Source organism: Squalius cephalus, assembly GCF_949319135.1.
Source record: "Squalius cephalus genome assembly, chromosome: 19".
Lineage (NCBI taxonomy): Eukaryota > Metazoa > Chordata > Actinopteri > Cypriniformes > Leuciscidae > Squalius > Squalius cephalus.
In genome coordinates, this window is record NC_137140.1 from 7,371,254 (window position 1) to 7,397,846 (window position 26,593).

General features: G+C 37.5%; 1 protein-coding gene across 23 annotated transcripts in view; it reads right to left on the reverse strand.

Moving 5' to 3' along the window:
• The window catches only part of ank3b (ankyrin 3b), a 180,347-nt gene that overhangs the window by 22,180 nt on the left and 131,574 nt on the right, over positions 1-26,593 (reverse strand). For 5 of the 23 annotated variants that reach the window (XM_079851656.1, XM_079851674.1, XM_079851676.1 and 2 more), the window contains exons 17-31: positions 26,384-26,482; positions 23,152-23,349; positions 22,767-22,865; positions 20,163-20,261; positions 19,914-20,012; positions 19,540-19,635; positions 18,601-18,673; positions 18,439-18,498; positions 13,908-14,031; positions 9,235-9,337; positions 8,144-8,250; positions 6,126-6,350; positions 2,146-2,300; positions 1,566-1,777; positions 360-567 (exon numbers count right to left, since the gene is read on the reverse strand). In XM_079851656.1, coding sequence (XP_079707782.1) covers positions 360-567; positions 1,566-1,777; positions 2,146-2,300; positions 6,126-6,350; positions 8,144-8,250; positions 9,235-9,337; positions 13,908-14,031; positions 18,439-18,498; positions 18,601-18,673; positions 19,540-19,635; positions 19,914-20,012; positions 20,163-20,261; positions 22,767-22,865; positions 23,152-23,349; positions 26,384-26,482 — 1,957 coding nt within the window. Of the gene's footprint in view, positions 1-359; positions 568-1,565; positions 1,778-2,145; positions 2,301-6,125; positions 6,351-7,555; positions 7,589-8,143; positions 8,251-8,719; positions 8,765-9,234; positions 9,338-13,907; positions 14,032-18,438; positions 18,499-18,600; positions 18,674-19,539; positions 19,636-19,913; positions 20,013-20,162; positions 20,262-22,766; positions 22,866-23,151; positions 23,350-26,383; positions 26,483-26,593 lie in introns of all 23 variants that reach the window. The other 18 variants (XM_079851671.1, XM_079851673.1, XM_079851668.1 and 15 more) reach the window with 6 other exon arrangements.

The window sequence follows — 26,593 nt, forward strand, 5'->3', positions numbered from 1 at the left end:
TTTTCAGCGCTAATTTTTCAGAGCGTATCTTTGGTAAATCCTGACATTAGTTTTTAATGCCAAAAGAGGGTTTGCGCTGACGCAAGCTGTTAGTACATCTGGCCCTAGGTATCATCCACTAAAAGACTGAGGATCGCACACTACCAGACATTCTAGTTGCTCCAAACACAACAAACACACGCAGAAACACGTCTCATTGCTAAGAGACGACGCAAGACAAATGAAAACAATAGCAATGGAGCCTATTTATGAAAATTGCAAAAACAACTAATTAAAAGTGAAATGGGAGCTTGATAAATATTTAAAACGATTAGATATTTCATTAGACATTGTTATTGATGGCTATAAATCAATCCTACCAGTTATACTGCAGAGCAGGCGGAGGCTTGGTGTGGTGTCTCCTTTGTAGCCATTCACCACACCCTCTCCAGAGACTGGAGGCACCGGTATGATCATGGTAATGGGCTTATGGAACTTCCTCCTGCGAGGCTCCACTGTCACTATCGGGCTGAAGGTGGCACGATTACCTACGAACTTCTTCACAGCTTCATCTGGAACAGGTTGGGCCTGTTAAGAGAAAGCAATAACATTTAGGTGAAACAGGGTTTTTGCAGCAATGTCATAGAAGAACCATTTTTGGTTCAGCAAATAACTTTTCAGTCAACAGTTTCAGTAAACAGAACCATTTTTTTAGTGTGAAGAAAAATCTTAGGAATCTTTTTCGAGTCTTTTGTGGAATGAAAAGGTCCAATGGATGTTAAAAGTTCTTAATTGAACCATTAGAGGCTTAACGGGTAGTTATAGGAACTAGTAATAGCAACTAGTTAGCAGGGCGGTTCCCTGAGAACTAAATGTTCCCCATGGTTGCCTTCGCACCACCAGAAGGAACTTTGAAGGAAAAGTGGCGAAAGCTAGCCGACAGCGACGTCATTTAAGCGCGGCATTCAACAATGTCAACAGCTGGAGAATGGAGGATTCTGTGATCAGAGCTGTGTTTTTCGTGATAACAGATATGGAATGTAGACATACAAGTTATGAGATAGAAAGAGCAAAAAGGAAGGCTAAAAGACAATTTTCATGTTTCGCTTGGTCCCTTCAATTTCCTTTGTTGTGTAAAGGTTAAGATGGACTTCGGCATCAGTCCATCTATCGCTGTTTTCAATTGTGGAGTAAACTGTGGGTTTACACAGCTTTTTAAAAATGGGTGCTGTTTTATATGGCATTCTTTCGACCAATCAACATACACTTATGTCACTGGTTGTTCTTATTGTGCTAGGTTAGACCCTACTCTGAAGTAGGAGCTAATTTAGTTCCCTCAAAAGGCATTCCTAGAACTTAATTCGTTCCCAGTTCCTGCGGTGTGAACATGCCAATAAGTGGTTTCTTCCGCCATTAGTTCTAGGAACTATGAAAAGATTCCTCCGGTGCAAAAGCCCCTATAGATTCCAGTAAAGAACCTTTATTTTAAAGAGTGTATAGTCTCTAAATATAAGCTGAGATAGGAGAAAGTATTTGAATATTTTCATGTACAATGGAAATATGGATTCATTTGGACCGTGATCTACCTGCAGTCCAACTCTGATCTTCTTGGTGAGCGCACCCTCAGGAAAGGAGGCCTGGACCAGAGGTACTGTCATGCTGGACAGGACGCCTCCCTCGGGACCCATCTGATTACTCTCCTGTTTGATCCGTGATACCACCGCAAAGTATTGTGGGAAGTCCTTCGTGATGATCCGGCAGATGCGCTTCTTCTCCAGATCAGCTGAGCTGTCCAGCTCTATGGAGTACACCAGTATTATGTGAGTTTAATTTCAGGAAGCGTATACATTACATACAAGTATTTTACAGGAGCAAACAGATTGTGAGTGGTATTTGCCTTTGTCGTGGTGGTGTTAATTGTGTTGCTATGTGTTTGTGATTATTGTGTAACATAAATGGTCATTTCATTTCAGCTTATATGTGTACATTATATCCCATCACTAAATTGTAGTATTTTGAGAAATACTGGCATTATATCAGCCATTGACTATGTTCACTGAAACACCATGTCCACATTAACGCTCACTTCAGAAAGGCTTTTCTGAATCTCATCATGTGGACTGGCAAGGTCAATAACAGTGCAGTTTTTAATCATCATCATTTTACCTTCATCCATGCCATTGAGGAGCTCATTGAGGTCTTCAGTTTTGCAGTCATAATGATGCTCCTTCCAGGTCTCACCGTTTTCGCTTCTGAGCATAATGAGCTCTCGCTCTTTCCCTCTCATGGAGCCAAAATGAGGGATCTCCACAATCACAGGGCTGTGAAAAGACATCGCAGGCCTTTATCAGTGGAACTTCACAGACTAATAAAAGCGAGAGCGCGTGAGACACAAATGCTGATGATGACTTTAGTAAATGGCAATGATGTACATTCATGGAACATTAGTGCAAAAGAGGGGCACTTGGCAAATGCATCTGATATTAATACAGGTAAAGGCCACTGGTTTCTATTATGACCCCAAGAGGACAGATGCAGAGATGATTTTAATGATGTTTTAGTTTAGCACAATGGGTTGGTTTTTTTTTTTTTTTTTTTTTTTTACCAAGCGTCACTGCTTCATGCTTTTAAATTAAATCTTCCAAACACCAAGATACAAAGTAAAGATGCACTGCACTAAAATCCTATTCTTAACCGGTTTCTTTGTTTTGATTTTCAATTCACTTTCAGACAGTTTATTGTAAAATATTTTTAGAAATCTTCAACCTGAATATGTTGTGATTATTATGGTGAGGTAACATCAAAATAGATGTTCTTGGCTGATAAAGGAAATTTGTAGAAATGGGTTCAATTTTATTACAATGCAAAATATTTGCCCTTTTGAAGCAAGCAAAACACCTAAACAGAGAGCAAAAAGCAAAACAATTGCCAATTGGGTAAATTGGTAAGAAATCAGAGATCAGAAATGCTTATAAAAATGATAAAATATTAAGCAATCTTAGTGCAGCTTTAGAAATTCTGAAACCAATAACTTCTGTGGTCTTATTTCAAACATTATATCTAGTAATATGTTCTTATTTCCCAGAGTCATTGCAATGAACGCTGTAGCTCAAATGTTAGAACATTGTGCTAATAATGCTGAGGTCCGGGGTTTAAATTCCCAGGAAACACATAAACTGACATAATGTATACCCTGAATGCACTCAGGTCAAATGTGTAAATGTAAGTTAATTGGTCCTAGATTATAAGTACAAAAAAACCAAAAGTGCAAACGTGTAAATGCTGTTCATTTCTTCATTTAAGAGAATCTTATCACTTCTAATTTTCAAGATGCAAATGATCAAAACAAGCAGATTTATTTTAGTTGCAGTTTTCACTGTAATTGTTTAATATTCAGTTACTTTTTAAACATTTCCGTTTAGGTTTAAGATTAATTAGTATTATGTGGCTATGTATTATGCTAGTTATTTTTGCATAATTGGCAGATATATCAGCTCTTTCTACAGTTTGTGGGTTTTGCTTGTTTCAAGATGGGCATTTCTTGCAACTTGGGGCACTTATTAATAAAGAATATGTCAATGAAACTAGCTTATTACAAATTAAAAGCAACCTGTTCTGGCCAGTAAATGGGAAATTAAATAGCTAATGTTACACATGTATGAAAACAGTAACATCAGACAAATATGGAATCATGGAAGAAAACATTTAATGTGTAGACAGAGAAGGTACCATGGGAAATCTCATGCCTGAAGGCCCCAGACTAGAACTGTGAGTTAAACTGGGCGAAATAGACACTAAACGGTGTTATCCAAATGACCTTACCCTTAAAAAACACTGATACCTTCTCTAAAAACTAAAAGGTCAAATGAAACTCTCTCTTAGCGTAAAAACACAGGGCTAAGGCAGCAGCCATGACTGCAGACACTCATGCTCACCAAGCACTGCATAACCAGCCCAAACAGCCAGTATGAGTCACTTTCAGCGATGTGTACATTCACTGAAAGCTAAAAGGAAAGGGTGTAGATGAACGTAAAGGAGGATAATAAAAGTAGTAGTTGAAATCAACATGAAGTGCTGTGACTTCACTAAGCACAAAGTCCTACCCAGAAAATTTTGTTCCTCGTGGCCCGAGCTGCAGGATTCGGCTAATGTGGCCCTCACCCTCACTAAGAGGGGGGAGGTTTCGAGGAAGATGGAGTTTACTGAATTATATCCATGCAGCATTTAGAGGAACAAAAAGGAGGAACAACTTGTCATTCCTGCAGGATGGGATGCTAGCCCTAGTGTAGTAATGTCTTAGTGAGCTATTACTCACTCTGTTCCAAGTACAGCAGCTTGTTCCAAAACCTAGTGAGCTTTCTACATCTAATATGCGTCCAAAATGAAATAAATGAGTTATTTGGAACACTCATAGGCAACAACTCATACAAATAGCACACAGGAGACTTGACTAATAATGATTTTAGCAGAGTTTGCCATTAGCCTGCTGCAAAGCTAACAGCGTGGTACTCCAACAAACAAAAATACATAAACACACAAATATTGGGTAAAATAGTAGGCTACATTTGAATTAGATTAGACTTTTTTTATCGATTCTTTCAATACTGATTGAATTTTCTCTAGCTTTGTCTGCCATCTCACAGTGTATTATGTGTCCGCATTGTTCATGAAGAAGAACAGACATTTTGGCCAAAAAGTAGTAATTTAAGAAAGCAGCATAATCACGTTGCCCACTTTTTTTTGTCTTCCTTTATTAAATTTTTTATTGTTCTGCATCTGGAACATGCCTATGACACCTTAAGGTAAGACACTACAGGCAAAATCATTGTTTTTTATGCCCTGGTCAATTTTGGGCTATTTTGCTTCCACAACATCAACTCTGCTCATCTCTCTGCACTGGCTACCAGTTAATCCATTAATGCTTGCATATAGAACAGCCATTGGCTCTGCACCTTCATGCGTCTTCATCCACTTTCACTATTCCTTAATCTCTCCCTGTTCGAGCTTGTACTATTCTAAACAATGTCTGAAACTTTGAATTACCTGCACTTCTCATATTTAAATGTAAATGTAACGTCTTCTTTTAGACCAGTGGAAAGGAAATATCCAAAAATACACATTTAATTGTTCATTTTATTACACTTTATCTATTTGCGTCAGTAGATTTAAATTACAATATCATACTAACATACTTACTCATCTTTAATGGCTGCTTTCTCAAATTTATTTTATAGAGTGAGAAATCTATGGAAGCTTGTACATACAGTTGTTTTCCTATCTATATTCTGAAGGGTTTTACTCTGTCTTTGTCCATATATCATTCATCTCATTTACAGTATATAACATTTTATTCCTAAACATATGAGCCTGGTTTCACAGACAGGGCTTAGATTAAGCCAGGATTAGCCATTAGTTAAATTAAGTCTTTAAGTAGCTTTTATAAACTTGCCTTAGAAAAAACAGCATTACTGGTGTATTTGATAATTTAATGAAGATTTATTTTTCCTGACAGTTATTTTCTGATTTATGGAGTGATAAAAACGGATATTAAAAACAGTCAAAACAACTCTAATATGTCAACAAAATGAAACAGATTTTCTGTTCTGAAAATGAATGCAAATTAGTGCATATTTAATTAGATATTAATTTGCATATTTAAAAATAACATTTCAGAAAACTTGTAATATAAAACAGTTGTTTTAATGTACTGTGATAAATCAACAGTGGGAAGTATGATATCTATTATTTACAAATTTTACTTCATTAACCTGTGGTGTCTTGCTCTAAAATGCTGTCAATGTAGGCAGCTCACCAGGTTCTGGAACAGAGCCAATATGTGTCATTTTAAAACACTTATTACTAAAATGGTGGAGCTCTTTCAGCAGTCCTCAAGATATTTACTAGGGAAATTTGACGACCTGCAGGATGTCATTGTAGGCAATAGAGAAAAGGAAAGGGTAAAGTCAAGGTACATCCCAGAGTCAGTGTCAAGTACCAGGGCTTTGGCATGACAAGAATGGTGGGCGAAGCCACTCTGTGTCACTGCTGAAACACTTCACCGACACACACTACCAAACACAGAAGATGGTTTCCATGGAAATGATAAAGAAAAGCTGGAGTAAAATGAGCAGGAAGGTGAAACCTACCCCAGAAACTGAGCCCCCGCTGGGCCCACCTCCACCAGCCTGCTCGCCAGCCCCTCTCCCTCCACCATGGGTGGCAGGCACGCCAGCTTGTGTCTTTTGACCAGACGGCACGTGATCCGCGTTGGCGCCGTGCACTTGCGGGGCGGGATGATGATGCGCATGCCATTGTGGCGACTTCCTCGCATGGAACCTCCGCGGGCGTCCACCATGAAGCTCACTAGAAACCTGCAGGAGGAAAACGACCCGATAAGAAAAGATAAAAAGAGGCTCAGCAGAGTTGAGTTGTCCCATGCTGTGATAAAAACACACTCGCAAACAAATTTCAGAGAGAAAATCAGAGACGAGGATGTGATCTGGGATCATTCCATGCACCTGGTGAGAAGTTAGTGAGGTAGAGAATGTTGGTAGGATATTTAAACATTGTACTTTGTTACAATTAGTTTACTGTAAAATATCAGAATTCAACAAAACTGTTAAGGTGTCACAATCTAAACCATATATTATTAAGATCTTTCTTCAGCCAGTTGTGTTGTATTAAAGTCCCCCTGTGGTGAAAATCAAGCTTTTAATGTTGTTTATATGTCTATATGGTGTTTTTAATATTCTCTAAGACAAACCATGTGTAAATTCATAAGTCAACACCATTGTTGAGTATTTTCTCCTTAAAACTGCAGTGAACCAAAGACCGTCTCAAAAACACAGTTTAAAATCGCTGGTGTTTCTGACGTCACAAACTACCTTGTAACAAATCATGTCAATGTGTGATCGTCAATGAGTGGATCTCTGAGCTGGTGTGAGTGAGTGGAGGCGGGGCTAATTTGCATATCCATAGAACTGCGTATACTCAATTAGGCAAGGGTGTAGAGCTACATTCAAGGTATTTTAAGGCATGAAGATTTTTTTTCCAAGGAAAAAAACCTTTAGATATGTCATTTTGGTGATCAAAGATGAGTTTTAAGGGATACAACTATTGACTACAGGGGGACTTTAACATTCATTATTGCTATACTGAAGTCACAAAAAATAACAATGAATAAAAAAATGTAATGTCATAGTATAGATTACAAGAAAAATTCTTAAGTCTAAAGTTTTAAGGACCATTTGGCTTATGAAGATGTTATCAAATAGTGAAATACTGATGTGAAACACTGATTTCAGTCTGGGCTGTGTTAGAGATAGTAGATCATAGAGACCATTGGCGCCAATAGTTATACAATCTGAATCTACATTAGCTTGTAGGCTGGATGTGTACTACAAAACCTGTCAAAAACAAGTCCTGGTCATTGTTCATCCAAATCTCAAAGAAATAGTAAGAAATTATATTTTTCCAAATGCAAATGAAACCTATTTTTTAGAACCAAGAAGTTGAGTTAAGAACAGCAATGACAAACACAGGGAGGAAAAACTGTGATCACATGATCAACCATCACCTGTTGTCGTACTGAAAGAGTGAGGGAGAAACGCTGCAAAGAAACAAGTGGAAATATGGAACAGGGCAACAAAAAAAAATCATAAGCATAAGCATAAGCACAAGCACAAACACAAAAACATTCCTTAATTGAGGTCTCTATTAATATAAAATACATAGAAGATCAGGAAGGTAATCTGGGAATATTAAGGTCATTAAAGAATAAACAATAATGAGATAATTTAACGCAATCTCACTGTGATTGGTGGCTAATTTGTTCAATCTCATTCGTACGTTTTCGTATGGTCTGTTTAAACCCCAGTGATGGGTAGGTTAAGGTTTAGGGGCATGGTTAGGGGTGGTCCTTCATAATGAGATTCATTTGAAAATTGTACGTTTTTGTATAAATTAAATCGTACTAAAAAACAAAGGTATTATTACATAGACTTAATGTCTAGTGTTAAAGTTTGTTTTTACATTTTTGCTCTTTGGAAGCAGGGCTTGCCAACATCTTGGAAGTGACGTGAAATGACGCGTCTCACTAAGGTTGGGGCTGATCGATATAAATCTCATAAATGAGGTTTCATTCCCACTTAAGTTTAATACTTACCCTGAATGGACAGGGCTGGAGACCAGGTTCACGTTGTCCATAGTGTCCGGAGTCCAGCTATAGCGTCTCATTGATTCTGTGTTGTAATCTTTTGCTAAAGCCAGGTGCTGAAACACAAAACAAGCTTGTTCAGAACTGAACGAACTACTCATATTTCCATTCACTGCGGTTCTGTGGTCAACCATGGCTTTCACAATGCTCTCATATGAGACTGAGGCTCTGCTCTCTGTAATTAACAACTCAACCGCACAATTATCACTTCATCTTTTGGTTTATGATGACAGTAACAATCAACAAAACAACATGCAGGAGAATTATTTATAAGAGGTGGAAGATAATGGAAGAAAATCCCTGATGCAAGACCAAAACAGCCAAAACAATGTAAAAAAGCTAAGCTATAAAAAAAACCCACAAAAACGAGACAGAAATGGAAGGGAAACCAGCAAGAATCTGGCCTGAAGAGCAGAACATAAAAGAACAACAACAAATGCATCTTGCGGAGCAAAGCTCATGTTTGCATTGGTTCGTGGAATAAGAAACAATGCAATTGTTGCAATTCCTCAATGCATTTTATACCTTATAATGAAAGTCAACAAGGTTGGGTATGTCTCTACAGACCCCCTGAAGCATTTGAAGAGAAGAGACAGATTCTGAATCACTCCAAATGCACTGATCAACAGTGACAGACAAAATGACTCGAAGATCCTTTCTCTGACTATAAACTGTAGATGGCGTTAACAGTATTGTTAAAAAGAATACTGTGGCAGTACAACAGTGGTAATAGATGGTAATATCATGGTGTTTTGCTATATATAATGGTACTGAGCAATTAAGCTTATTTACATTTCATGGCCTTAACATGGTAGGCCTACTTCAGAAATACCATGGCATTACCACTCTTCTTAGTGCAAAAATTTCCTAGTATCTACTTTAGAGTTTGCTGAGCTTATATGGAGGAGAGAACGTTATGCTTTTAATTGTTCAAATTCACAAATTATGAACTTCAACATTATATAAAGACTCAAAAACAACTCAACTGACAGCAAAAGGGCAACACAGAATCTGAGAACTCAAGGAGAAAGAGGGCGTACCGTGTCCTTGTTTGGCGCCAGGATCTCTTCGATCATCATGCTGTCACGGGCGAAGGAGCTCCGGTTGAGTGTGTTGGACCTATCCGAACTGAAGGAGCGCAGGCTGTTGGCATTTACATTAATACCATACAGTGCGGGGGAGTGACAGTGAAATACACACAAAACACACACACACACAAACACAAACACAAAAACATTCATTATTGCATGCAACTTCCAGGGAAACTGATGCACAATAGGCAAAACAAGGATAAAACCCACAAGAGTTTTTCAAACACCATTTGCAGTGGTGTGATGGTTTAGACATTGAGAGAAAACAGGAGAAAAGTTGTCTAGAGATGAATTCACAGATGTGAAGCATGTAAAATGATACGCTAGTGAATATTTGTTATGACTTGATTTGGAATGACTTAATGACAGCTTTTAAGCGTTAAGCAAATTGATCCTTCACTAAACCCCAATTTAAAATGTTACTGACCAATCCTTCCACAGCTGTTGCCACATACTGTGGTTACACATTATCAGACAAACGTTTGCTCTTTTCTAATGTAAATCTGTGTTTGGATAGTTGGACAGAAATGAACCAAAAACACGTTATTGGAAAATGTTATTGCCAAAGAACTTATAATAGTTGGGAAAGATTAAACATGGTACTTTTGTCCTTTACACATATTTAAATACATCTTGAAAAGTTGATGCCGTGAATTAAACTGCCCTTATTCCCAAATAAACATGCAGAACATCAGTAAGAACATTCGCTTCAAAGTAAATTAAATATTTCTAACTTAACATATTTACATTTATATATTACATGTATACATTTATTCATGTCACTGTGGTGTCGATACACAATGTGTAAAATTCCAGCCAATAAAATAAATTCATAATTTTAATAAGTTGAAAATGTTATGGCTGATAATCTAAATGGCCGGTATTAAAATTATTTTCTATTTTATGTAGAAAAAAATAACACTTTAAAAATATTTATTTTAAATATTTATATATAAATGGATATTCTTTTTGAGATTAGCAAAAAAGTGTTATTAATCAATTAAATTTAACTTAAAATGATGAAATTATTCTTCTTTTTTTAAAGATCAACTTTGACTTAAAGCATTAGATGATGGCGACAGTTATGTAAAAATACAGGGAAATATTTAAATATTTAACTTGACTGATAGTCATAAATAAATATTTATTGGAAAAAAATTATTCAAAATATGGCAGATTAAGATGCTTTGCAATGTTGCAATGCATTTCACCATATATAATAATATCTGATAAATTTGCACTGCTATTTGGGCACATTTTACTGAAAATCACTCTGTTCATGAAAACCTACAATTCAAATTGTTTAAGAGTAACAGTAATCAAGGGGCAGAGCTAGCAAAATGACAATAATATAAAACTTTACTGGAATTTTTTTTTTTTTCTTTTTTTTTCGTGACTTTAGCCTTCATTTCTATTTACAGTAAGGCCAGGTGCATTAATGCAAACTGAGCTAACACACACATGCTCTTTCCTAAGGCTGTGCCCAATCAGAAATCAATATGACTTGGCGGTTCTCGGTTCGCAGCAAAAACTGGCACTGTATGGCTACGGTCTTGTGAACATGTACTGCGGTCTGTGAGTTTGCTGATTTAAATGGATGAAATTTGATTCAACTGATGAGGCTCTTCATGCATCCCTGGAAGCTACATTGAGAAACTCGGTACAGTAACTGGACTCAAAGGGACAAAAACTGAAATGTTTACGACAGTCAAACCTGAGAGAACGAAAAAAAAAAAAAAACCTTGAGGTTCACACACCAAACTGTCAACATAAACCTAAAATTGAAAACCATGAAAACCAATTGAAACCATAGTCCACGGACAACAAGAATGTGTATTCTTCATCAAATGAAAAACAATGTACAAAGCACAGTACACAACAATGGTTTCAAAATGACTCGGGATAAGGGGTCGAAAGGGTCGGAAGCATCATGCCTTCTTACCTGACTTTAGGACTATGGTGAGAGTTTAGAATGGAAGAGGAAGAACAGAGGAAATTGAAGGCAACAAATCAGAAATGCAGTGGTTGAATGAGACAGGCTCTGTCTGGTGTTGCATTGTGCTCACACACACAAATTAACTGAGGATTTTACTCCTCTTTTACTTTTTAATCCTTTAGCATGTGATTTTAGGCATATATGAAGAAAAGAACAAATAAAGAATACCCTAAACACTACAGAAGTTAATATATATGCCAATATCTCAAGCAATTCTCTGTATGGCAACTGGAGAGACGACATGATCAAGGATAGAGACCCTCAATTTTAGAGAACCACTTTCTTGTGCCTGACCGTTCAACCTTTATGATCATAATGTTTATGGTGTTGCTATAGTGATAGGATGATAATTAATTTCTTGTTATGGCCGATAACCAAAAAAATAGCAAATAAATCAATAGATGCCAAAATGAATCCTACTTTATTTAAAAAAAGAAAATGACTAAAAAACACTAAAACTTACAATAAGTAGTTTGTATGCTACAAGGGAAAACATTAACTTAAATACATTAAATAGAAAAGTAAAATAGAAAGATAAGTACTTAAAAATATTACAAATTAAGATGGCAGTGCTATAAAGTATTAGAGTAAATGTAATTAGTTATTGTACTTAACTATTTTGTAGGTTTACTGAGTATTCAAATATTAGCAACTTTTACTTCGTACTTAACTATGTTTTTAAATAAGTATATGTACTCTTTACTCAAATACATTTGTGATGGGTAATGGGCAATTGCTCATTACAGTTTGCATGTCACCTAACTTTCTCTGCAGCAGTTTATTTCTGCCACAAAAGAAGTGATATCGCCATCTACGGGGCATTGAAGGTACTATATCTTGTTCGTTTTGCCCTTACTCGCCTAAACTTGTCAACAAGGCTATTTAATGTGAATGTGAGTGTATTAGCAGGTAGTTGTGAATCTCAGTTGTTTCACATATGAGATGAGGCCTGAAACCAGCATTTCATTTTACATTATTTTATTTATCCGTCATATTGAAGAGACCTTTTTAAAGGATATTGCTTTATGTATGCCCTTTTTGAGCACTTGAGCTTAACTAAGATTTAAAAAGAGGCTGTTGTGTTGGCCTTGATTATTGCAATATTGAGGTGTTCAGTTTCATTCTGATTTTAGAAAATGTACATGTGATTGCTCTCCTCACAAATCAACTGTCTTGTTTTTCACTGGCATGTCTCTTATGAGTTGAGGACTACTGCATCTTTGAGCCTATATTCAGTATGTGTAAAATACTTGAGTACTGTTAAAATCAGATATTTTATTGGAATAGGTGACTTGTAACTTGTAATGGAGTCATTTTCGTTGTAAGGTATCTGTACTTTTACTCAAGTATGGTTTTCAGGTACTCTTTACACTTCTGTAAAATGGGTGAAAATAATTAAATATGAAATATTTGGCAATAAATATCCTACACTGGACAACACTGATACATTAACAATGATCACAGATTATGTAGTCGAAAATCAATATGGTGCATAAATGTGTGGTACGATCCCTTAAAATGAGTCACATGGCATTAAGCATATGACATCCAATCCCTGCATTTTTAGCACATGACTCTTGCTTTCACTGAGACATCATTGGCTTTCAAAGGATAACATACGCTTTATATATCATAACGTTAAGTCATTAGATGAAAGGTGTTCTCTCTGTGACAAATGCTTAGGGCTGTTATTGAACATGATGGTAATTTCCTGTTATGAAGCTTGCGTGTAGTTTGAAATCTCACTCAACCCTTTCGATTATTGAACGCTGTCAAACTTGTGTTTGTTGGAGGGAAAATCCCCTGAAGCGAGTTACATGTAGGTTAAACATTAGCTATGGCCTTCTCACTCAACAGCACATGCTACTGAATCAAAAGATGACAGCAGGCGGCCAACACAAAATGCAAATAAAGAGTCTACAGCCTTCAGATAAGACAGGAATCAGGAAATAACAGCTGGGTAGTGCAGCCATGAATGCTCTCCATTCAGAATTCATGAATTCCAGCTCAATTAGATGATAGTTATGCTGAGTTAAGGTGAATGCTCTTCAAAACACCGAATTTTGTGTTTTACAGAGAAAAAGAAAGTCAAAAGGGTTTGGAAAAACATGAGAATATGGGTGTCCCTTTAAATGGCCTAATGTTTTCTCTTATCTTATGTGGTCTGTTAACCGGGTCCAACAGTCTACATGTTGTGAGCCTGTTATGTATACTAATTCTAAACTACATTAATAGAAAATAGTACTGATTCCAATAAAACTTACAGCATGCTTCCTACAGATGTACTAGTATCACCTAAACTTGTGGGATTTGAACCTACAACATTTCACACTCAAATAAATAAATAAATAAATATCCGTACCCGTTTCATTTACGTATCTCTGACAAATATGCATTACATTAAGTTTATTAGTTTGTTTATATTAAAACTGCGTAATCCAATTGGATGGAAATTTGCAATTTAAACACATAAATCTTCAATTTAAGTCTAAATATTTTTGGAGTGCAGTAAGACCTACAACTTTCCATTGTGTATGTTTTGCTGAACACAGTAACAGATGAAGTGTAATTTTCATAATAATGTAAAAAAGCTGTTTAGATGACAAGTGACTCGAGAGTCCGTTACCTGGCTGTGCGGCCTCCAACACTGAATCCCACGTATCCCTCCTGCGGGAGAGAGTCGTCTCCGAGCTCGCGCAGGTCTTGCGGTCCCAGGTACTTGCCCGTTTCTCCTGTCATCGCATCCTCACCTATCAGCAAAAGAAAGAATTACTACACCCTTCAGAGGAAAAAAGACCCTTTACAGCAACACTGACCCTTTAAAGTCAACATGAATGGCGTTCAAAACGCATTTTCCAATTTTTCTTTGGAAATAATGTGAACTGATGATTCATAGGCAATAGAGCAGGATCAAAGCGAATAGGGAAAGTTTTGATTTCATGTTGGCGTTAAGAATGAATGGCTGGATCAAATCAAAACGCCCCCCACAATCCCACAACAATCACTGGCACACTTCCCAAACTCTTTCATGGCTGAAGATTCATGCAATCTTTGTTTAGATTGTATTATTATAAGTACAGAAATGTAGCAAAGCACTTAGAGAACATCAATACCATATGTTCCAACCAGCTCATGGTTACCATAAATCTGTTTTTAATATGCATCTATGACAAGATAGATTCAAACAGGCCATACATCCTTAGGAAATGCAGTTAATGGACACTACAGCAGAGCAGCAGTGAAGTGAGTCACAGAAAAAGCTACAGCTAAAGCGTAGAAGAGAGAGGAAGACTACAGTCACACTGCAAGATCAAGAACCCAATTAAGATTTCCTGATTTTTGGGAACGATGTTCACAGGATCTACATGTATATTAATATATTGAACTATGATCATATATTCATTTTTTCAAAATATTTGAACATATTAAACAAAGTTTCTGTATAACACGTATAATGCAACTAATACATTATTTCTATAGCTTTTAACAAGACAATTCCAATACAATATGCAAATAAATGTATGAAAGAAGAGCCATCCCAATTCAGTATACAAACAGATCATGACTGGTTCATCCATTTTGTATACTGAACATAGCAAAACTGGCCAAATGTTTAAATCTAAATTTCTTTTAAAATATATATACCGTTTAAAAAAGAAAGATAAAAAAAACAAAACAGTATAAAAAGTGGTAACCTGCAATTGTTACCAGCCATTTCTACCTTATTTCACCCATAAACATTGTTTTGTTGGCATAAATGAATGTATATAGGTTGGTTCAGTGATAAAAACCAGTTCATTTAGATTTGATCATTTTTAGGTTCCTTTTTTTTCAGTGTACTCAATAGCCAAAATGATTCACAAAACAAAAAAAGTTTGAATGTCTGTTTGTTTGGGCTAAAAGTTAAAGTTAAACACAAAGTTACAGATTTAGAACAAACCCTAACCAGAATGTATGATCAGATTTTAATCGGATTTATTTCCACTTTTGCAAGAGGCCCAGAATAAACATAATTTATTTTTCTGTCATGTAATTTGTTTGCGTCAAAAATCGTAATTGGGCCACATAGAACTACGTTGTGAATGCAGGTTATGAGAGAGAGATTGTTGCGACAGCACACCCCCCAACCCCCCACCCGCTAATCACCCTGGCAACCACCTCCCCCCAAAATCAGCCCCATGGAACTGCAACTTTCACTCTCTTTCATACACACACACACACACTGATATTTACACAATTTAATTGTGAAATGTCCTAAACAAAAACCCAGTCTGTGCAGCCTCTTGCACAATAAAACGGTTCACTAGCAGCCTGAACACTACAAGTTTTTACAGGTCAGTAAAAACATTTTTAACAAGTTGTGACTGAAAATAACACACACTTTTACCTAATGTATATTAATAAGAAATATTACAAACTCAAACTAACCCTTAAAAATCAGGTTTTAGTAAACTTCTGATGACAGTTTTGTAAGTAAACTCATACATGCACACACAAACATATAATTTCTCACACTTCAGCTTTAAAACTATCATGTTGTGTGGCTTTGGACAGCGTGATCAAATCAGAAATAGCAGTTTGTGAAAAACAAGGTCTCTTACGCTTAATAGCCAAATCCATCCTTCATCTTCACACCAGCTTTAAAAATATTTACAGATCCTCTTTGTCCTTTTTCACTACCAGAAGCCACTTCCTCAATCCGGTAAACTCCACACAGCACGATTATTTCCACATGTTCACTATGGCCCTGTCCACAGAGTCTGAAACGATCCAGTTGCTTCTTTCTGAGCGCGTTCACACACACACACACACATACACACACCCCTCTGCCGTAGCCTGACAGGACGTTCAAACGGTGAGGGGCTGGCGTGAGCCTGATCCGTGTGAGGTCATCACGGGAGCGAGGTAACACTCGAGGCAGTTTCAGAGCGAGTGTGGCAATGGGATCTCGGCATTCCTCATGCCTCAGGAGCCCCCAACTGGGGTGGGACACAATAGATGTGGAAGGGTGGTGTATTTCTATGGTAATTTGTGCTGGTGCTGAGGTGCTCTCTGTAATCAGACCCTCTACAACTGAGGGATCACAAAAGAGCCCTTCTACAGGCAGCAGAACAAATAGTAAAAAAGGAGGGAGACCAACCAAAAAAAACAAAAAACCCTGCCTGCCACCTGACCACGGCCCCCTGGGAACAGCGTTCTTGAGCTGCCAGAGCTCAAACTCCAGGAACTCAAAATCCTGTTCCATATGGGAATCAGGGAACATATTGCGACACCTGTTTATAATCCCAAGAATCCAGAATACAATTTAGAGATTTCAGATAAATTCAGAAATTGGTATTTCAAACTAATTTGATCTAGTTTTAACTCTTATGTCATTTTATACTCTTACAGATTGCAAGCAAAAACCAACAAGCATAACCAGGGTAGTCTGATTCACAAACAAATGATTCTTTTAATGAATCAGTCAAAAAGAAGCAAAAATAAATCTGCAATTGAACCGTTAAAGTTGGCATGAAAGGGAAGTTGCAAACGGCTTCTCGAACGAGAAAAAATTTAGGGCAGGACTTGATTTTGTCCATCTGGAATTGTTTGCAATTGGTTGCAGCAATTGTCATTTGCTAATTGCTGTGAAGAACAGGTTGCTGGAGGGGAGAGGTTCTTTTTTGTTACTTTAAGAGAACAGAGTTCTGTCCGGAACTGGAATTGTTGAGGATTTAGGGTCAACTATTCTCATTACTATCTGCAGTTTATCCATTGAGAACTGATTAGATCATGGGAAGCGGACATTCCATACCAGAATGTAGAATACACAAGAAAATGTGTATTAAGAATGTGAATTGGGTCAATTTTGACAGATGAAAGCATGTGCTAAATGAATAAATGTAAATGTAAACATTGGCTTTAAATGCAAGTTACCCGGGATGTTTGCCTGGGATCTGAGTTTTTAGCACTGCACATCACGACCGGATAAACAGTGCTGAGCTCTTCCACTCTGCCAAAGAGAGCGAGAGAGAATCAGATGGAAAAAGCGAGCAGCGTCAGCAATGTCAAAAGGTTTTATGCCAACCAGACGTTTGCATTCAGCTGCCAATTGGTGATGTGAGCAGAATTGATTCATTCATTTTTGTCAGTCCAAGATATTGTAAAAGAGACATTTTTATACAGGAACTGAACGTCAGAATGTTGAGAGTATATTCATATGAAGTGTTTATTTAGGGTACAGAGGTGTAATATGTAAATAAGAAGTCATGCGAGTTATGTCAGTTATGCCCTGGGAGTATGCAGGAATATAAGTTTACAGAAACTAAACACCATGCTTCAGTCTATGCAGTGCACACACACACACACACACACACACATGTTTTATGGTTTATGGGGACTTTCCATAGACATAATGATTTTTATACTGTACAAACTGCATATTCTATCCCCTTACACTAAACCTACCCATCAGAGAAACCATTCTGCATTTTTACATTTTAAAAAAAAACATCACTTAGTGTGATTTTTAAGCTGTTTTCCTCATGGGGACCAAAAAGTGTCCCCACAAGGACAAGGATTTCAGGTATTGCTATCTTTGTAGGGACATTTTGTCCCCATAATGTAGGGTTTACCAGCCCCCAAAAGCTATATATATATATAAAAGCAAGGATAAAAATGCTTTCATAACATCACGTTACAGTATCAAATAAATGGATACCCAAAATTGTCATTCATGGCACTGACTGGCAAACATCTATTCAATCCTTTTAGCTTACACTGAAGCTCTATGGGTTTTGACTGCAAAACAGAAATGGACCGAGCCAAACAAACTTCTGTCCAATTATCTCACAGCCAAGACTTTTGAAGAAAACAATTCTGTCCATAGAGGCTGGAATTACTAAGAGAGTATGTGTGAAATTGTAATTATATGTAAAGATGTTAACAGAATAGCAAAACCAAGACTTAATATATGCAAGCCAATGGAGATTTGCATATTGAGGAATTTCATATTCATAAAGAGTAGCCTAGCAACTAGTACAAAGCCATATTCAACAGCCATGGAGTGAAAAGAGTCTATAACACAAAAAAGACTTAAGAAGATCTGGTTAGTTGGAACATGTGAAAAAAGAAAAAGGCAGGTGCTACAAGAACAAACCACACAAAATAAGAGATACCTTCTTCAACATCTGAAATATAGTCCTCATTGAGCATTTCAGGCACATTGGCTCTACGGACTGTGTAATTTAAATAAAAAATGTTAGAAATAATATGTAAATGGCCAAAAATAAACTTTACATGAAAACAGACCACTATCACATGAAAACTTTTCTTTTTACCTTCATCATCTGACATGTCCAAAACCTCGTTCATTGTTTCTGGAACATTCATTTTATGTTTCTCCGTCACTGTCTGCAAACAAAAAAGCATAAAAAGATGCAATTGTGGAAGTGGCTTAATTTTGCTCTGTGTCAAATAAACTTAAAGCATGTATTCTATTATTGGCATTATTTTTTTAGCGATAGATGCTATTTACTCTAAGTGAAAATAGCAGCATTTTCTTTGCAATAAGTGTAAAAAGTGATTAGATGCTATTTTTACTTTTAAATAGTGGCAGATACTATTTGCACCTCAGTCTTGTTGTACATTAAACGGTATGCAATAATAACATATTGTAAATTATTATATTTATTAAAATGATTAAATAGATGCTGGCTTATTAGGACAATAAAGCCCACCCTACACCAACCCCTAACCCTGACTGATAAACACTTTATTATTAAACATACGTTAGACGCTTTATTTCCACTTTTCCAATATTTTCTTCATTTTTATTGAAAATAAATGCCTTTCCGATATAATCTGTGATGTGAAAAGGGAGTAGAGCGAGTTCGACAAAAGGCGGATTAGAACTCGGGACAAAACTTTCTGCCACGCGCCTTACCCGTACACTATTGCTACTGTTGACAATCCAACGTTTTCCGTAATTTTGTCTGGGCCAACCAGACGTCAGTGGGCGGAGTTAGTGTAAATAGCCTCTGCCAACCAGGCAGGCTATTAGCTCTTAATGTAAATTGACATGCCGTTTATTATTTGTAGATATGTAGCATTCTTTTTTTGTCTGTGACACTATCACAGCAGACCTGCAACCCACTTTTATGCTGAGATCCACCAGTTGAAAACCTCAGAACTAAAGCACTGTTACACCCGGTGTACAGTATCCTGCAGAATAGCTATATTTATATATCTAAAATATGTTATGACACAAAGTCCCTCACCACAGTAGTGTGTGTCTCCTCTGTCACGACTTTGAGCGTGTCGACCACAGAGATGTAACCCAGGCGCCTGGCAATAGCTAAGGCCGTGTTTCCATTCTGTAGGTTCAAGAAAAGGCAAAATCAGTGCAGAGATCATCAATGTAAAAAATAAACTAGAACATTACATTTTCTTAAGTAAAAAAGTCTGAAAACTTAATTGAAATATTCCCTGAAAATGGCAGGAAGTCTATGGGATTTTCCCCTCTCATTTCACAGTGCACCAGGCAAAAATCAGTCTGATTGCTTAGAAAAATAACAGCAAACTTCTCCGGATATTTTTTTTTAGGCATCTTGTTTTGAAGAGGTGCATGAATTCAGACTTGTGTGACACTCACCACTGTCAGCTCATTAGGAGAGGCTCCGTGCTGCAGCAGAAGGTTAATGATGTGTGTGTGACCCTGCTGAGCAGCCTGATGAAGAGGTGTGTATCCATTCTGAACATGAGAGGATTTGAGAGAGAAACTGAGAGATTAAAACTTTTCCACCAGTAATTAGAAAAGACAGTTCTGTAACAAGAGTAAAAGATAAAGAAATGCAGTTTATCAGCCTCACACACTGCTTTCTCTGAACATTATTTCAATAACCTTAGTTTTGGCGTTGACTTTAGCCTGGTTCTTCAGGAGGAAGTGGACCATCTTCACATTGCCATAGTGACAGGCGACGTGCAGGGGTGTGTATGCCATCTGAACCAGAACACAGAGACACACATTACTCAGACTTCTGTTTCCAGTCAAGCACATTAATTTTTCACACATAAAAAGGGCCATGATGTATTCAAAGAATGCTCTTACATGTCTAAAAACACAGTCACACTTAACCTAATTTTTTAGAGGTATAGGGCCCTATTTTAACGATCTAAGCGCATGGTCTAAAGCGCATGGTGCAAGTACAATTAGGGCGTGTCTGAATCCACTTTTGCCAATGGGGAAAATGGTCGGCGCTCCTGGCGCATGGTCCAAAAGGGTTGTCCCTATTCTCTTAATGAATAACGGGTGTTTTGGGCGTAACGTGCAATAAACCAATCAGAGTTTATCTCCCATTCTCTTTAAAAGCCAGTTGCACTCGTGCCATGGCGGATTGGCTATTTACATGGTGGAATTCGCGCTCGCGAAAGCAGACCATCTACGGGACAAGCCGGATTCCACCATATCTTTATATACACAATAATAATCTTTTACATTGTAATCCTTTTATTTGTAATATTTGGCATGTTTGTGTGCTGCTGCGCATCCCTGTGTGTGTAATAAGCAGTGTACGCGCATTGTGGACCCGCCTATAGGCTCATATTACTAATGCGCCCTTTAAAGGGATAGTTCACTTTGAAATTAAATTTTGGTATGTTTTAGCTTACCTGAAGGGCATCCAAGATGTAGGTGTCTTTTTTTCCGCAGTAGTTTCAATTTTGATATTTTTTAGGTCAAACCGTTCTTGTCTGACAGTCATATCATGCAGGTCTATGGTCACGGTCTCAAAGAGCATGCACAGAGTCCAAATTAAAACAATTCCCCATCGTCCAAATTAAACAATTCCCCATCGTAAGTACACATTGATGGCCTAAGACACGAAACGAGCGGTTTGTGTGAGAAAACGAACAGTATTTATATTGTTTTTATCGTGTACGCAGACTGGTGCATAGATATATATACACTAGATTTCGCATTAAAGACATTCGTTCCAATGAACTGCCGTAGCCAAGGCGACATCTAATGTATAAATCTATGCACCAGTCTGCGCACACGTCACACAGCAGGAAGCGCCCGCGCCCTCAGATCACTTGGATGTGGGTGTGTTATAAGAGGTAAAAGTGATATAAATACTGTTCGTTTTCTCACACAAACCGCTCGTTTCGTGTCTTAGGCCATCAATGTGTACTTACGATGGGGAATTGTTTTAATTTGGACTCTGTGCATGCTCTTTGAGACCGTGACCATAGACCTGCATGATATGACTGTCAGACAAGAACGGTTTGACCTAAAAAATATCAAAATTGAAACTACTGCGGAAAAAAAGACACCTACATCTTGGATGCCCTTCAGGTAAGCTAAAACATACCAAAATTTAATTTCAAAGTGAACTATCCCTTTAAATAACAAAAAATAAATAAACTGTTTTTAAAATCTTAATTTTAGTTGCCGCAAAATAGCAACGCGCCAACAATGTGCCCAAACACACCTCGTTTTCAGACCAGCAGCCTATGGGAGCACAGACAGGCGCAAATGCATTTGCTATTTAAACAACGTGTCGCAGGACGTGAAAATGATAACTGCGTCGGGCTGAAACTAGCAAAAAACATGCATTGCGCCAGGTGGATAATAGGGCCCATAGAGATTTAGTTATTAATCTTGGATAGGTTTTACAACTTTTACCACATAAAGATACACAGTAGTATCCAGTTCAATCCAATTGGATGTTCTATAAAGCTTGTCTGTATAACTAGGAGGGCGGGGTAATAATAGTAATAATAAGCACTTGTTCTTTATCATTGCTCTGCATCATTCCCTGTGCTGAGAGTGTGTTTTCTGTGGGTCATTGTGCTGTTGAGTATTGATCTGTGTGCTGCTGTGTGTCTCACACTCTCTCAACATCTGAGAGCCGCACTGAACGACCTTGAGCCGGGGCCGTTCGATGTTTATACACGAGTGACCAATGAGGGGACTGGCCAGACATAGTGTGTGGATGTATGTGTATGTGTAGATGTATATCTACCTATCTGTCTGTCCCCACAAGGACAGTAAGATCCCCACAAGGTAAATGTATTAATAAACATACTAAATTATGCTCATTGGAAAATGTAAAAATGCTAAAAGGTTTCTGTGAGTGGTAGGTTTAGGGGATAGAAAATACAGTTTGTACAGTATGAAAATCATTCTGTACGTATATTGAGAGTTCCCACAAAGACAGCGAAACCTAACATGTGTGTGGTTCAAGCATTCCCTACATTGCGGGGACAAAACATTCCAGAAATGTTTGATCTTGTGGGGACATTTTTGGTCCATCTTACGAATCACACTAAATGGTGTTTTTTGAAAATGTAAAAATGCAGAATGTTTTCTATGGGGGTTGTGTTTAGGGATAGGGTTAGGGCATAGAATATACAGTTTTTGTGCAGTACAAATATTATTGTCTCGATGGAAAGTCCCCATGAAACATGGAAACTCAACATGTGTGTTTGGGTGCGTGTCCAATACCTTAGTCTCTGGGTCCACTGTGGCACCATGATTAACCAGCACTTCTGAAACATTGACCTTGTCCTCTTGAGCCGCCAGGTGAAGAGGGGTCAGTCCACTCTGACATAAATATTCATCAACCAATTTAGTGACATAACTGCACAGATATGACACATCACGCAGAAATTAATCATCCATCAGTGTAGGTCATTCTAACGGAGCTTATAATAAAAGTAAATAAGGTCAATGTTGACTTTATTAGTATAATTAGGTCATATGGATATTTTTCTGTTACAAACTTCACTCACCCAAAACCAAATTGGAAGATAAAAAAAAAAAATTGATAATACTGTTGAATATGCTCTTTGTGGAATAGCGTCATAAAGTAACTGAGCTGATTTTTCACCTTGTTTCCCAGATTGACGGCGGCTTCACGGGCGAGCAGGAGCGTGACCATGTCAACGTTGCCCTCCTGGGCTGCCAGGTGGAGTGGACTGATCCCCTGGCGGGTCGCAGCATTGGTATCAGCTCCGTACTCAAGCAGCGTGGTCGCTATCTCCATCTGGTTCTTCTTGGCAGCTATGTGCAGAGGAGTATAGCCGTTCTGGGAGGGAAAGCAAGTGAAGGAGATCATAATAAAAGGATTTCTATGAGCATCCAGACAAAAATCTAAATAACAATGATAACAAGCGGGAGCTTGTCCTAGATCACTATTTACTCTCAATACCCCTTTAACTTTTCAACAGTGAAAACAGTATGGAGGATTGGTATTAGGCACTGAAAGTACAGAAAATATTATATCATGTTATAGTAACTCTGTCTAAAAACAGAGACTCTACTAACTGCAATTAAAGCCATACTCTATATTTCTCAACATTGTTGCTTTAATGATTGCTAGTTAAATTTGGAAAATGTTAAACTCACATCAGACTCTGGGTATTTTTCCACAAGAAACCAAATCGTATCTTCATCAATGCTTTCTGAGAATTGTCTACTCTGAAATGTGCTATACAATTAAATTTGATTTAACTTGACTTGAAAGGTAAACCATTTAATTGTACAACAATGATGTGCTGGACCTACTGTATACATTTCTCATGTTGCCTTGTGGCACAGCACTTTAACTGGGCGATATTTCGATTAAATCACAATATATTCACAAAAAGTATGCAATATTAAACTAAGTAACATCTATTCACACCTCTGATTCAAATATTCATTTGCATCATCCCTTAATGTTAAAGGAAATCCCATACGAGGCATTTTTCTACATTACAAAATGAAAATAAAAATATATAAGTACAGTATAACTTCAAACTAAGTATAAAAGTACTGAGGAAAAAAATTTTAACTAGATTTTACTGTATTTTTTTGCTCGTCCAGCCCTACAGCACTAAGCCACATGCTGCCAAACCACTATAACCAGACTAAAACCTTAGATTTATGACATTTTCAAAACAGGAACATGTTGACAGCAGCGCTTTGCTTCTAACCTCACAGATTAAGAGTGGAACGATGGCTGAAAGGGGGATAAAAGCAGTCTGAAGCTAGTCGAACTGAGCATAAGAAAAAAAAAAGATCTTGTTTCTCAACCGCTAGCGAATATTGAGGTGTCAGCCAGTGAGGTCAACGGAGAGCGGTCCTATCCAGAACTCAGTTAGTCAGTTAGTGTTCTCCACATGCCAGGTCTGGCTGCTGTTCGTTGTGAGGGAACAAAGGCAGTATCTGGGTCACTGTAATTGTTTAGGGGTTTACACTGAACCGTTTCAGGGTGGACAAAACAACACAAACCGTTTAAAAGCATGAAAGCATGTACTCTCTATTCAAGCTCAAACAAAAAACTGTGGAAATGTTTTTTGTTTGTTTGTGAATTAAGACTATGAGAGAACTGGTTCATTAAACTTTCAGATCTCTAAGCTCCGTTCCAAAAGCGGCATATGTAGACAATATTGTTTGACATCATAGGCTTATTTCCAACATGATTGCTGTTCAAAAAAATAAATATTATGCTGCTTCTAAAGAAACTTGTTTTGATTCTGATGAAGCTGAATCACATATACAAATCTAAGTCATGTAATTCACTCATATTGACAAATATTGATAAAAATATGACAATTTACCCAATACTTGTGCTATTTTTATACTCTTACGAGTGTCACGTCATTAGCTTACCAACATGCTAACATCAGTCCCTATAGAGTGCAAGAGTGCCCGTCTACTTTTTCAGGGGCATTTGTTCTGGAAGTATTTTTTCCATTAATTTCTCCCATAAGGATTTTTTTTTTAAGTCTTCATTAAAGTGTTATAAGCCATGAACCAAGCTACATTATTTTAAAAACGTAGGAAGACAGACTGGATGATGTCATCTGCAGTGCATCATGGGAGTGAGCAGAACTAAAGAGCTCTTATGGCACATTTTGCTTGCCTCTGATTGGTGGAATTTTAGGTACATTACATTATGGGTAATGTAGTTTTTCACCAAAAAATTGGCTGTTAAACAATTATTTAAAAAATAAGTTGAAAAAATCATGTGGACTGACGGCTTCAACAGAAGCAAATACCATCCATTAACAACCTCACATTAGAGGGATTATAAGTTATCGTTCAAAATCAATTCCTCTATGGAGAAAACAAATGTAACAAAGTTTTTATTTCCAGAACTCAACTGTTGCAGCATGATATTTTGAGTGACAATGACTTGTTGCGCCTATGTTGATAGTCCAAATCAGTCACTTGCGAAGTTTCCATCCTTAGAAGGCTTAGTTGCCTATATAGGCAGTAGACAGCAAGTCAGCTAGGTTTTAGAACAGAGCCTACATTTTCATAGATGAATCCAGGCCTCGTTTTGCCATCAATGGTATTTTCGACGCAACCTTGATAAACAAGGAACTTGATCAAAATGATTTTATGCTTGATTTATACATGATGCTTTGAGTTTGCAGTAATTTACTGCACAGTTCACAGAAGGGACCAGAAGACCATAGAGAAATCATATGACAAACCCTAGAAGCACTTTTTTTCAGGACTGCTAATTATTAAAGGCATAATACACATTCATTAAAGAAATAATTCAAGTTCTGTCATCATTCATCCGTCTTCATGTCATTCCAAACCTGCATGGCTTTATTCTGTGGAACACAAAACAAAGAGGTTTTGAAGAATGGTCACGCTGCTCTTTTCCATAGAATGAAAACATTTGGCGACCAATGACTTTCAACCTCCACAAAGACTTTGTGTTTTTTTAAAGAAATAAGTCGTATTGGTTTTCTGATCCTGATTTGAGGATGAATAAATGATGACAGAACTTTCATTTTTAGTTGAACTCTCCCTGAGCAATCTATCAAAACAGCATCAACCACAGAAGTACACAGTTTTCAAGAACAACTTCTTTTCAACGCAATAAAAAGCTTACCATCCTCTGAGGTTACAGTGGGTGGACTAGAAGTGAAATGGCAAAAATTGATCAAGAATGTAGGGTGGAGGTGGTGTTGTGTGAGCATGTGTGCAGCCGTTTGGTCTGCGGCCATATTTCTTCATCACTTGTGTGTGTGCGCATGTGGTTGCGTTTGGATGAGATTGGTGTCTGCTAGTTGAGATATTGTGATCAGTACACAGATGTGGTAAGGGTTTCCTGATACCTTTGCTGCTGCGTGTGGGGACGCTCCTTGGTCCAACAGGAGGAGGGCCACTTTCTGGTTATCGTAGTGTGCAGCAACATGCAGTGGTGTTAGTCCACTCTAAAAACACACACATAGATAGACAGCTATTATTGGCTGTGAGCTCAAAGTTGGGGTGTGTGAAACAGCTGCTGTTATAAATCAATCAGCTTTTAGCTTTAGAGAGTAAAT